At 44.5% G+C, this 13076-nt stretch overlaps 1 protein-coding gene across 1 annotated transcript in view; it reads right to left on the bottom strand.

Annotated features, from left to right (window-relative positions):
- Positions 1-11947: 11947 nt before the first annotated feature.
- Positions 11948-13076, bottom strand: part of tekt1 (tektin 1) — a gene marked incomplete at both ends in the record, with an annotated part of 4563 nt that continues 3434 nt past the window's right edge. The window contains 3 exons of the mRNA XM_080548817.1: positions 11948-12107; positions 12688-12884; positions 13025-13076. The exon at positions 13025-13076 is cut by the window's right edge and continues 174 nt beyond it. Of these exons, the coding sequence (XP_080404943.1) occupies positions 11948-12107; positions 12688-12884; positions 13025-13076 (409 nt within the window). The remainder of the gene's footprint in view (positions 12108-12687; positions 12885-13024) is intronic.

Raw genomic sequence — 13076 nt, 5'->3', positions numbered from 1 at the left:
TCTCTCTCTCTCTCTCTCTCTCACACACACACACGCACACGCACACGCACACGCACACACGCTCTCTCTCTCTCTCTCACACACACACACACACACACACACACACACACACACACACACACAGATTCAATTCAACAATTCAATATGATTGAATACAAAAAACAAAACAGTAATTTCCTCTCTTCCTCGCTGTAGGCCTACAGCAATAATCCATGTGGTGAGCTTGGCAGAGTCACTGTGTTTCCATTAATGGCGTCTGTGTAGGGACTGACTGAGGCTAGAAATGTGCATGATAGCGCACAGATTATGATATTTACAATTAATATACAGGATGTTACGGAAATAAATAGACGCCTTATCTCGTAACCACGAGATCCAGATCCACATCTCCTAATTAGGACAAAAGACCTCCTAATTACGAGACACGTATGGGGTGGGGGGTAGGATTAAGGGAAAGGGGGGGGGGGGATTAGATGTGGGTTCAAGTTAAGGTTAGGGGTAGGGTTACCGTAACGTATCTCGTAATGATCGTAGAGATAGGATTTTACATTGTATTTGTACTCGAACACAAATAAGGCACATAAAGGTGCTCCTTATTAATCTACAACACTTTTTAGGCTTGTGAGCTACTTTTCAAATTACCAGCTCAACAAGATCTACCAACCAAATAAAACATATTGCCATTGCTGCCTGCGAACACAAAAATGTACTGTAATAATAACAAATTAAGGCCACGCTACACTGTTTCAAAATCAAAGAAGAGATTTATTAAACTATATAACAAATATTCACACTGGTAGTCCATTAACATTAACTCTGTGTCTTTATTTTAGTTTGTAGTTCCAGTCCAGGTGTAGAAAAGTAGCAGGTTGCTAATTAATGATCTTTGTCCCTCTCAGGCTAAGAAACCAAATTAACCAATAGAGCTGTACAATAGTCCTGAGCACACAGCAACACAGCACAATAACCTATTCAACAGATTTAACACGTGCACCCTTTTAGCTACCCTTCCTGACTGTGCTGGTCAATGAATAAGCGCCATTACACACACTTAATGATCTTCATGTGAGAAAAGGCTGACTCACATAAATAAGTGGAGCCGAATAATGCAGTCAAGAAGGTAGCACAACTTCTCATGTTTGGGTACTTTTCCTCTGTGAGTAAGTTCCAGAACTGTCCGTGTCAAAATCTAGAGAGATCTAATCTGGAGAGCTTTGATTGAAGCTAATATTTCTGGTTTGTTTTTAAAGTCCCGAAACAATGAGTCAGCTGCTTCAATGAATGCCTCTTTTATCATCTCTCCATCTTGGAAGGACTTCTTGTGCTTAATGATGTCGTGACTCACCCTGAACGATGCCTCGGTGGCTGCCGTCGCTTTTGAAGTCACCTTTGTGAACAATGCCTGCTGTCCGGACAACTGTGATTTCAGTTCCTTCACCTTTTTCTTTCTTAGCTCGCTTTTTGGAGGGAAGTCAGTGTCGTACTTTCTGTGAACTGTCCGAAAGTGCCGCTCCACATTTCCCTTCTTTGAAATGGCTATTGTACATTTACAAAGCAAACAAACACACTTGGAAAATGACATTAAGTCCTCCTCCCATTCTGAATGGAAGTGGTAAGTTTTGGCTTTCTTGCTTGGTCCAGCTTCCCCACTCATTTTATCCGCTTTCTATAGTAGCCTAAAAATAAATAGCTAGCTGGCAGGTGTTTTGTATTTGGCGCGTTGAACGTGCGCGTGCGTGGTGAACCGTGTGTTAGAAACGATGAGATCTCAGACTGGCGTACGTCAATCAAGTCGGTGGCAATTCGTGAGCTTAGAATTATAAGGTTCTATCTCCGTTTAGGGTAGGATGATAGGCAAACTTTTTTTTTTTCTTGTTTAAACTTTTTTTCTCAATGCCGTGTGATCTACCCACACTACCTTCGCGATCGACGTAATGAGCACCCCTGGGGCCGGATTCACCAAGCGTTTTTAAGAACAAATTTGTTCTTAAGAACAACATTTGTTCTTAAGACAAAACTTAAGAAGATTTGGTATTCCCGAAGAAAATCTTATCTTAACTTTAGTTTTTTCTTAACTTTCTTCTTAAGATTTTTCCTAAGATAGAACTTAAGAACAAATGAGATTCTCCAAAACAAAGTTCTTAGATTTCTTCTCAAATGTCTTCTTAACTTTAAGAGAAGCTCTCACCTGTCTTAAAGCAGCTAAAGTGAAAGGTAAGTCTTACTTGAACAATTTTGTATTGCATTTATTTGATTTTATTAATATTTAGTTTAGCCCTAGACAATGTGTTAACACATATTGTTAATTCAAGTTGGTCAGAGTACTTTTGTGTGAATGTTTTGTGTGAATGTGTGAATGTCTATCACATGTTTGTATGTTTGAGATATAACTGAAATGGGCCTTTCAGCCTGTGTCACATGTAGGCCTATTCCTAGATTACACCACAATGTACTCAGAAAGTAAATCAAGGAGGCAGTTGTTGTATTTGATGTATACTACTTAATTAATCATTATGAACATGTTATTTAAGTAGGCCAAGTAACTGAAACAATGTCCTTACTATTATTTATTTTATATTCACATTTTAGATGGAAGTTCTTCATAAGTTCAAAAGAGAGAGAGAGAGAGAGAGAGAGAGAGAGAGAGAGAGAGAGAGAGAGAGAGAGAGAGAGAGAGAGAGAGAGAGACAGGTGTAAAAATCACAGTTCAAAATCTAAGAACTTCTTAAGTGAGAAAACTAAGAAGTTCTTAAGACATAGGACAATTCTTAAGAAAAAAATGGTGAATAGCGTTTAAGAACATTCTTAGGAACATCTTATCTTTTTTCTTAAGAATTGTCTTAAGAATGATCTTAAGAACACTTTGGTGAATCCGGCCCCTGGTCTACAAGGTCTATATACTAGTTGCAATCCGCACAGGTCACCTACCGATATTGGCTTATGAGTATGGCGCCATCTGGTGGCGGCGCACATCATCACACATCATATGAGTTATTATAGGTGTGACTCTGAGTCATTCAACAAGTTATGAAGTCGCTGCTTTCGGTTTCTGTTGTGAAGAACAGAGAGTTGGAGAGTCGAGCTGACAGATCTGCAGCGATGGGCGACGATAAGACCCGCGTATGCGGCCAGTGGTAAGATTATAGATATAGTCTGGGAAATATTAATATTCTGTGGTGTGAACGTGTGATTTATTTTTTGGACAGATTTTTTTGTGACTTAACATATAGGTCAATTGGAGAGGTGATTTTTTTCAAAGTGTGAGTCAGAGGACAGTGTTGTTGGCTAGTGGTTATACTATAAGCTTCGTTGCAGAGGCCTCTTTATTGTCATAACAACTTCCCATATTGATTTCTATTGAATGCAAACAACACAAATAACACAAATAACACAACAAACAAACTTGCTTAAGCTTCAGGCAAGAGACATTTCGGGCAAATACAGCATTGGCTATTATTAGTATCTTTATCTTTTGATATTTTTACTTAAACAGATTTGTTAGTCATTGATTGAAACACAGAAAGTGAAAGTTCGTTTTTTTTCTTTCCAGTCACAAAGAGGTGGCAGAGTCCAACTTCGCCCTGCATGAATCCCACTGTCAGCGGTTCCTCTGTGTGTGTCCGGTCTGCCAGGAGCCGGTCCCCAAAGACGCACTGGACCAGCACCGGGACCACCAGCATAGCCTGGTACGTTATAATAATAATAATAATAATAATAATAATAATAATAATAATAATAATGACTGGTACGTGATGTTACAGGGTATCCGCGGTGTCTTGAAAAGTATTAAAAGTTGATAAATCCATTTGGGGAAAATCAAGACCCTTAATAAGTATTAAAAAGTCTTATCACGATTTTATGGGGTCTCGAATTTTGTAGGTATTTTTCTGAATTAGACTCTGTCCAAAGAGTTTGAGTCCTAAACACTTTTAGTAAAAGTTTGTGAATTTATTAGTTTTATTAAAAAACAACCGGAAATTGTGTTGTATGATAGTGGTCTAGTCTATTGCAAACTAAAACTGTTAAGTTAAAGGTGTCAGTGATGTAAACGGTTACAGCTCCAAGTGGCGGTGAGGTTTGGAAAAATATTGAGAAGGTCTTTAAAAAGTCTTAGAAAGGTATTGAAATTAACCTCAAGATTCCTGTATATACCCTGATACAGTATCAGGACCAGGGGAGGCTGGTGGAGGTAGAAATCGGAGGACGGAGGCTCATTGAAATGCATGGGATAGAATCAGATTCCATTGCAATGAATGAATGAGCCCCGTCCTCCGATTTCTACTTCCACTAGCCTCCCCTGACCAGTACCACCAGGGCAGGCAGAACCACTCTGCACTCCCTCCCTGGTACCTTAACAGAACTGTAGGCGACTGAACCCACAGGAGAGGTCAACACGTACACATCACAGGAGAGGTCAACACATACACATCACAGGAGAGGTCAACACATACACATCACAGGAGAGGTCAACACATACACATCACAGGGGAGGTCAACCACATACACATCACAGGAGAGGTCAACACATACACATCACAGGAGAGGTCAACACATACACATCACAGGAGAGGTCAACACGTACACATCACAGGAGAGGTCAACACATACACATCACAGGAGAGGTCAACACATACACATCACAGGAGAGGTCAACACGTACACATCACAGGAGAGGTCAACACGTACACATCACAGGAGAGGTCAACACATACACATCACAGGAGAGGTCAACACATACACATCACAGGAGAGGTCAACACATACACATCACAGGAGAGGTCAACACGTACACATCACAGGGGAGGCTGGTGGAGGTAGAAGAAGTCATAGGATGGGCTCATTGTAATGGGATGAGGAATAGTATCAAACACAGAGCCTCCCCTGATTCAGATGTTCTTTCGACAGTGCCCTCCTCCGTACATTTTTGGAAAGGCAAAGCATTTTGTATTCTGTGAGCTCTATACTCCAACATTTTCTATTTGAAATCAAACAATTACTACAGATAGAGATTTAATTCAATGTTTTCTTTTTTCACATGGAGGGCACTGTCTTTGTCCCTGCTGATCAGTGTGTGTGTGTGTGTGTGTGTGTGTGTGTGTGTGTGTGTGTGTGTGTGTGTGTGTGTGTGTGCGTGTGTGTGTGCGTGTATACAGTATGTTGCTTCCACTTACGGATAATGCCCCCAATGTTGCTTACTGGAAGAGTCAGAAGTTGTGAATCTGTAGCCAATTCCATTTTCATGTTTTGCCACAATCTGGTTGTGTGGCACCATCAATATATTCTAACCCAGCTGACATTTATTAGCACAGATTGGAGGTAGAGTTGCCTCCTAATTAGTTCTTTCTAGTATGAACTATTAACTTTAGTTTAAGTAACTTTTTCTTAGTTCAATCAATACTTTCTTCCTGTTTCATTCCACTTTATTACACATAACTGTATTTACATATGGACTTTTTTGTCTGGATGTGTTTGAGTTAATACCAAAGTCTGGTGCAAATTTCACTTGTGTCGGCTCATTGGAAATACATTTACTGGACAAAATGTTGATGTGTTCAATACTTATTTCCCCCACTGTATGTTGATGTGATGTCTAACACAAAAGCCTAGTGTGTGTGAATATATTGTGTATATCGTGAGCTTAGAATGAGAAGGTTCTATCTCCGTTTAGAATGAGAAGGTTCTATCTCCGTTTAGAATGATAAGGTTCTATCTCCGTTTAGAATGATAAGGTTCTATCTCCGTTTAGAATGATAAGGTTCTATCTCCGTTTAGAATGATAAGGTTCTATCTCCGTTTAGAATGATAAGGTTCTATCTCCGTTTAGGGCAGTTCAGAGATATTGAGCGTCAAAGTTTTTACATTCCATTATGTTTTTGTGAGATGGAACCTTTGTATTTTATGAATTACTAACTAAAAAATTTCAACATTTAAAAAAAATAACACCACACAGGCATTAATAAACACCTAATGGATCAGATTATGTAAAAAACAACATTTTGACAAAAATGGAGATAGAACCTTATAATTCTAACGTCACGAAGTGCACCTGAAGTTATGTTGTGTATGTTGTGTATATGTTGTGTATATGTTGTGTATATTCTACCTTCTCTCCTCTCTCAGGTCAAATGCACAAAGTGCAACAGGAAGCTGCAGCGTTGCCAGCTTCAGGACCATGAGGTCTGTGGTGTCGGGCGTCTGTCCTTAATACACATATCTATCTCTCTCTCTTTCTCTCTTTATTACAAATATCTATCTCTCTCTCTCTCTCTCTCTTTATTACACATTGATTTTTATCTTTTATTTGAATGCACTTTTAGATTATTCTTGTATAATGATAAACACTTTATAATTGTAATTATTATATATATATATATATAATAATTAATATTATTATTATTGTTATTACCTTCATATCTATATGCTGTATGTGCATGCATCAAACTTTACCCCCCTTCTCTCTCCCTCTATCTCTTTCTCTCCCTCCCCCCTTATTTCTCCCTCTCCCTCTTTGGCTCTTTCCATCTATCTCTTTCCTTCCCTTCTCTTCCCCCTTCTTTCTCCCTCTCCCTCCATCTATCTCTCTCCTTCTCTCTCTCCCCCTCCCTCCCTCCCTCCCTCCCTCCCTCTCTTTTCTCTCTCCCCCCCTCCATCTATCTCTCTCCTTCTCTCTCTCCCCCTCCCTCCCTCTCTTTTCCCTCTCACCCTCTCCCTCCCTCCCTCTCTTTTCCCTCTCTCCCTCTCCCTCCATCTATCTCTCTCCTTCTCTCTCTCCCCCTCCCTCCATCTATCTCTCTCCCCCTCCCTCTTCTCCCCCTCCCTCCCTCTCTCCCCCTCCCTCCCTCTCTCCCTCTCTCCCCCTCCCTCTCTCTCCCCCTCCCTCCCCCCCCCCCCCTCCCCCCCAGTCCGATGAGTGTGAGGAGAGGCTGCAGTGTTGTGACTTCTGCCAGTTGGAGTTGCCCTTCTCCAACATGGCGGCCCACGCCGTGGCGTGCGGCAGCCGTACGGAGCGCTGCTCCGACTGTGGCAGATACGTCACCCTGAGGGACCAGGGGGACCACGCCCACAGCTGCTCCGCCTCCTCCTCCTCAGACTCCGCCCCCTCCCCAGACTCCGCCCCTACTCCGCCCACACACAGTCAGTCTGTCTCAAATACCCAAATATGGACATATGGACAAGAATAACATGTATAGAACACACACACACACATACACAGGCAGACAGACACACACACACACACACACAGACACACACACACACACACACACACACGTGCATGTGTATGCAGTGACCATGACGTTCTCGTTGACACATCCTGAATTTGCGCAATTACAGTTCAAGTGGAAAAGGCCTGTGGAGATTACTTAGACACACACACACACACACACACACACACGATTATTCTCTGTGTCTTCAGGAGAGACTTGGCGTCTGTGCAAGACCTGTAAGAACACCTTCCCAGCTGAGGAGATGGAGCGACACCAGGTGAGCTAGCTAGCCTCCGCTGAACCTGTCACACGGGAGGAACCAGGGGAGGCTGGGGGAGGTAGAACACCAGGGGAGGCTGGGGGAGGTAGAACACCAGGGGAGGCTGGTGGTGGTAGAACACCAGGGGAGGCTGGGGGAGGTAGAACACCTGGGGATGCTGGTGGAGGTAGAACACCAGGGGAGGCTGGGGGAGGTAGAACACCAGGGGAGGCTGGTGGAGGTAGAACACCAGGGGAGGCTGGGGGAGGTAGAACACCAGGGGAGGCTGGTGGAGGTAGAACACCAGGGGAGGCTGGTGGAGGCAGAACACCAGGGGAGGCTGGTGGAGGTAGAACACCAGGGGAGGCTGGTGGAGGTAGAACACTCAGGGGAGGCTGGTGGAGGTAGAACACTCAGGGGTGGCTGGTGGAGGTAGAACACCCAGGGGAGGCTGGTGGAGGTAGAACACCCAGGGGAGGCTGGTGGAGGTAGAACACTCAGGGGAGGCTGGTGGAGGTAGAACACCCAGGGGAGGCTGGTGGAGGTAGAACACCCAGGGGAGGCTGGTGGAGGTAGAACACCCAGGGGAGGCTGGTGGAGGTAGAACACTCAGGGGAGGCTGGGGGAGGTACAAACACGATACTGGAGAGCTCTATATAATGGGGCCTGCCATCATAATGTTTGTGTTTACATTACCCCCCCCTCCCCCGCCTCCCAGGAGTTGTGTGGTGACCCCATATTATCAGAGGAGTCTGAAGGGGAGGGCGATAACAGCCGCCAACTGGACCTTGGTTCTGGGAAGTCTGGACTGAGCAGCGCCCTGAAGTCTGCGTCCCTCTCACGCCGTGGAGGGCGGCAGGGTGGCTGGGCGGAGGAGGAGGGGGAGGAGGGGGAGGAGGTGGGGGAGATCAGCACCTGTCCCTACTGCCACTTGGCCCTCCCATTGGTCACGCTGCGATGGCATCAGGTACGGTCGACCTTAACGGTTGAATTATTATTATTTTTTTACTTAACTATCGCGTTTATTTGCAGGGGTGCAAACTTGTCACCTTTTAGCCGTTTTAGCCGTTTTTACCTCAAAATAGATCAACAGTGTTCATAAATGTTGTCACCTTTTTGGGCCATCACCAGTTTGCATCCCTGTATTTGATCCCAGTCCCAGTGGATTTGAGGTGGCCTGGAAAGTTACCGGAGCTTGTCATGTTCAATTGATTAATTTCCAAGGATTTGACATTGGCAGTTTTACACAGTTATTATAACCTAAGAATTAGTTGTAACCATTATATCAATCACCACAAGTCAATACTGCCACAAGGTGCTGTATCTAACGTTTGTTTTGTTTTATGACCACCTAGAATAAAGCTTCAAACGGGACTGACTTGTCTTTCTTTATTTGTGTTTCTGTTTCTTTCAGGCTAAGTGTCAGGTCCATGTCAGCTTGAAATGAAATGAAAAGAAGGAGCGTGCTCTGAAGGAAGACGTCACGACCGGTGGATATGATGATGTCAAATAGAGAGAGAGTACAGGGGAGGCGGTGGAGGTCAAAATCGGAGGACGGGCTCATTGTAATGCACGGGATGGAATGAGTGACGGTATGGAACACACGTTCCACGTTACAATGAGCCTGTTCTCCAAATGTCGACCTCAACCAGCCTCTACTGGTACAGAGACGGTCTTGAGAGAGGCTTTGGGTTGAGTTAAGTTCCTAATACTTAATACTACCTAGTACCAGGACTAGTCGTGACGTTAGAATTATCAGGTTCTATCTCCATTTTTGATCCATTTTTTTTTTTTACATAATCTGATCCATTAGGTGTTTATTAATGCCTGTGTGGTGTTATTTTTTTAATTTTGACATTTTTGGGTTAGTAATTAATAAAATACAAAGGTTCCATCTCACAAAACACCCTAGACTGGTGATCTGAAGAGTTTGGGGAAATTGGGCAATAATAATAATAATAATAATAATAATAATAATATGTTGGACTTTTAAACTAATGATATATTGCCAGTTATTCCTGAAAAATATACTGTAACTTATACACTTTTTTGTAGACAACATAATTGTAAACAAACACTGTATAGCTCCAAAACTATCATTTTGATCTCACGGAGGGTCGTCCTCGCATCCACAGCTCCGTCTATGACTTTGAGAGTGGTTACATTTCTCCAGGCCCATCCCTCCCCTGTTTACCAAATTGATGAAAGGTTATTTCACTAAATGTCATTTAGTAATTGTATGTTGTATTATCAATGGTTGCATAGTTTACTGTGTACTGTTTACATCAATATATGGGGTGTGTGAATCTAAAATATAGCATTGCAGCATACTGTATATATAAGATTATTATTATTATTATTATTATTATTATTATTGTTTTGTGTTGCCTCTCCGGTAAAATGTGTAAAATGTCACCAAGCCTGCGATATATGCTTATGTATGTATGTACGCTGCATACACTGGTTTGACATGATCGTGAGTTTACTGTATGTACACATACAGCACTATTCTGTTGCTATATTAGAGAATTTAAATAGGCCAAATGGTCTACTGTGATGTCACAAAACCTAGTGACCTCGTAACTACGGTGACATGAACGACAATTACAATAAAACACGTCAACTATGGTTTCTGAGTCAATCATTGGCAAAGTCGTACAAGGGTTCCACACTGGCCATCAATGGACTTCTTCACTGTTGTCCATCTTAAACCCAGAGACACATAGGTAGACATAGACAACTATAGATTAGTTCTAGGCGGTATTTAATCACAAATGGGAAGCACAAATTCTCGCCTCTGGGAAGAGGGGTATGAAGAGGAGGAGGAGGAGGAGGAGCAGATAGGAGAGGATGAAAGAGAAGTGATGGAGGCCCACCAAGAGGGGGAAGAACAGGAAGCGTCGGAGGCGGCGGAAGAAGAGGACGAGCCAAAACGTGTCTGGGCTCATCTCCCGGACTTGTGTCATCTCCAGGTGTTCAGGTGTCTGAGGGACTAGGACCGGGCACGGGCCGCCTTGGTCTGCCGCCACTGGCAGCCACGCCATGCGTTCCCCCTCCCTCTGGAGGGCCCGCACCTTCAGTTTCGACTCCAAGAGGGGCCGCTCCGTCTCACCCTGCCCCCGGGCCTGGAGGTTCTGGAGGCGGTGGCGACATGGCCACCTGATGTCCACCTGAATTGGAGGCCCCGGAGCGCCACCCTCAACCTGGAGGACTTCTTCTCACAGCCGGTGGCGGTGGACATTAGTAGTCCGGGCTTCACACAGGTCATCAACCAGTGTGTGTGTGTGTGTGTGTGTGTGTGTACCTGTACAGGTGGTGTAGACAGGGAGGTCAGGTGTGTGTGTGTGTGTGTGTGTGTGTGTGTTTGAGTTCAGGGTGGTTTCTAAACTGCGTACGTGCAACAACGTGACCAGTTCAGGGTGGGTTTATAAACTGCGTGCGTGCAACAATGTGATCAGTTCAGGGTGGGTTTATAAACTGCGTACGTGCAACAACGTGACCAGTTCAGGGTGGGTTTATAAACTGCGTACGTGCAATAATGTGACCAGTTCAGGGTGGTTTATATAAACGGTGTATGTGCAACAGTGTGACCAGTTCAGGGTGGGTTTATAAACTGCGTACGTGCAACAATGTGACCAGTTCAGGGTGGGTTTATAAACTGCGTACGTGCAACAATGTGACCAGTTCAGGGTGGGTTTATAAACTGCGTACGTGCAACAACGTAACCAGTTCAGGGTGGGTTTATAAACTGCGTACGTGTGTTCCAGGTGGGGATCGACACCAACAACCTCGACACACAGGATGAGGACGAACAGCTGGAGGTCGTTACAGACCTTGTCACCTTGGGGCTCGACTACTTCAACACTTCTGATGCTACATAGAATCCTCCTCCACATCGCTTTTTACAATCCTTCAAAAATCACTGATTGTATTAAAGTTGCCATGTAGGCAAAACAAACTCCAGGCCTCCAGTCTCTTTCATCGATCGTTATGATGTACAAAACATACCTCGTGTTTATAGGTCCATAAATATGTGGCCTGGGGTGGTCCAGTGGTCTAGCACTGTGGTCTACAGTGCGCACATGTGCCCATGTCGGCATGGGTTTGAATCCAGCCCCCATGCCCTGCTGACATTCCCTCTCTCCCTTCTTTACTTTCCTGTCTGTCTTCACTATATCTTGTCCAATAAAAATGGAAAATATCATTGCCCCACTCAGAAAGAATAACTTAATAATAGGTCCATAAATATGCCATATTTTATTTGGGAATAGCTCGGGGTTCGATATGACAGTTATGGAGGTGGCCGCATGACGTGCTCATCCTCATCTGGTGGAGGTTAGAAATCGGAGGCTGGGCTCATGATAATGCATGATGGGACAGGATAAGTGTGATATTGATGTTTGATACCATTCCTCATTCCATTCCGTGCATTTACAATGAGCCCAGCCTCCGATTCCTACCTCCTCCAGCCTCCAACGGCTCCTCAGAAGTTGTGGATGAGGATGGGCCGGCGGTACTGGGTGCAGATGACCTCGTCGATGTAGAGGGAGTGGGACTTGACCTGGATCTCCTCCTCCAAGGCCAGCTGACTCCGGGTCAGTGCGCGCAGCTCCGTCTCTGATTGGTCGTGGGCCTCGCTCAGCCTAGAGAAACGGACCAATACCAGTTACACAACCAGAGGAATTATTACCAATAATAATAATAATAATAATACATTTTATTTGTAAAGTGCTTTTCGTTTGATCTCAATGTGCAGCGGGAGGTGTGTATCTGGGCTTCGCTACAGTCGACGTTTAAAGACAATGAATGTTGTCTCTTGATCCCAGAGATTGACACGTTAGGAGACATGCTCCCTGCACACAATAAGGTGCGGTACAGTGCCTTGAAGTAAATACTTGAAAGGTTAAAACTATCATATATGCTCTTCAACAATCAACTCCATAAATACAGTGAAATCTAAACGTCTATGTTACGGTATATGTGGGAATACGGTACATAGGAACTAGGGTTAGGATTAGGTGCTAGGGTGCTACGGTTAGGGTTAGGGGTAGAGTTAGGGTTAGGGGTAGACATGCCAGCATGTACCAAGTCGACGTAGCATCTAACCCTAACCCTAGTTTTCCCACATGTACCGTATTCCCACATGTACCGTAACATATATACAGTATATTGAGAGAATCTCAGCATGCTAGCTGTTGAACATCATCAACTCTATCATGTCACCTGCTGATGTGGTCCGTGAGCTGCTGGACCTCCGACAGCAGCCTGACCTGGGCCGGGTCGTGGCAGCGCTCCACGCTGGGCCTCTGGCTGCGGGCCGCCAGCCGGGCCTGAGCCACCTTGAGAGGACCCTCATGATCAGCCACGGCCACGCGCAGGGACTCCAGGTTCCTCTCCTGGCTGGCCACCTCTGACAGAACCTACAGAGTGGAGAAGGGGGCTGGGGGTCATGCTAATGCTACTTGAGGTAATGCTACTACTTTAGGTCATGTTGGAGGCTACTTTAGGGTCATGCTAATGCTAACAGAGGCTAACAGCAGTGAGAGCGTCCCGTGCTGACCTTGGCCAGGTGGTCCTCCAGCTGGGCCTTGGCGTTCTTGGTCTCCCGCACC

Source organism: Nansenia antarctica (assembly GCF_963989245.1).
Source record: "Nansenia antarctica genome assembly, chromosome: 19".
Classification (NCBI taxonomy): domain Eukaryota; kingdom Metazoa; phylum Chordata; class Actinopteri; order Argentiniformes; family Microstomatidae; genus Nansenia; species Nansenia antarctica.
This window is presented reverse-complemented; position numbering and strand designations above follow the sequence as displayed.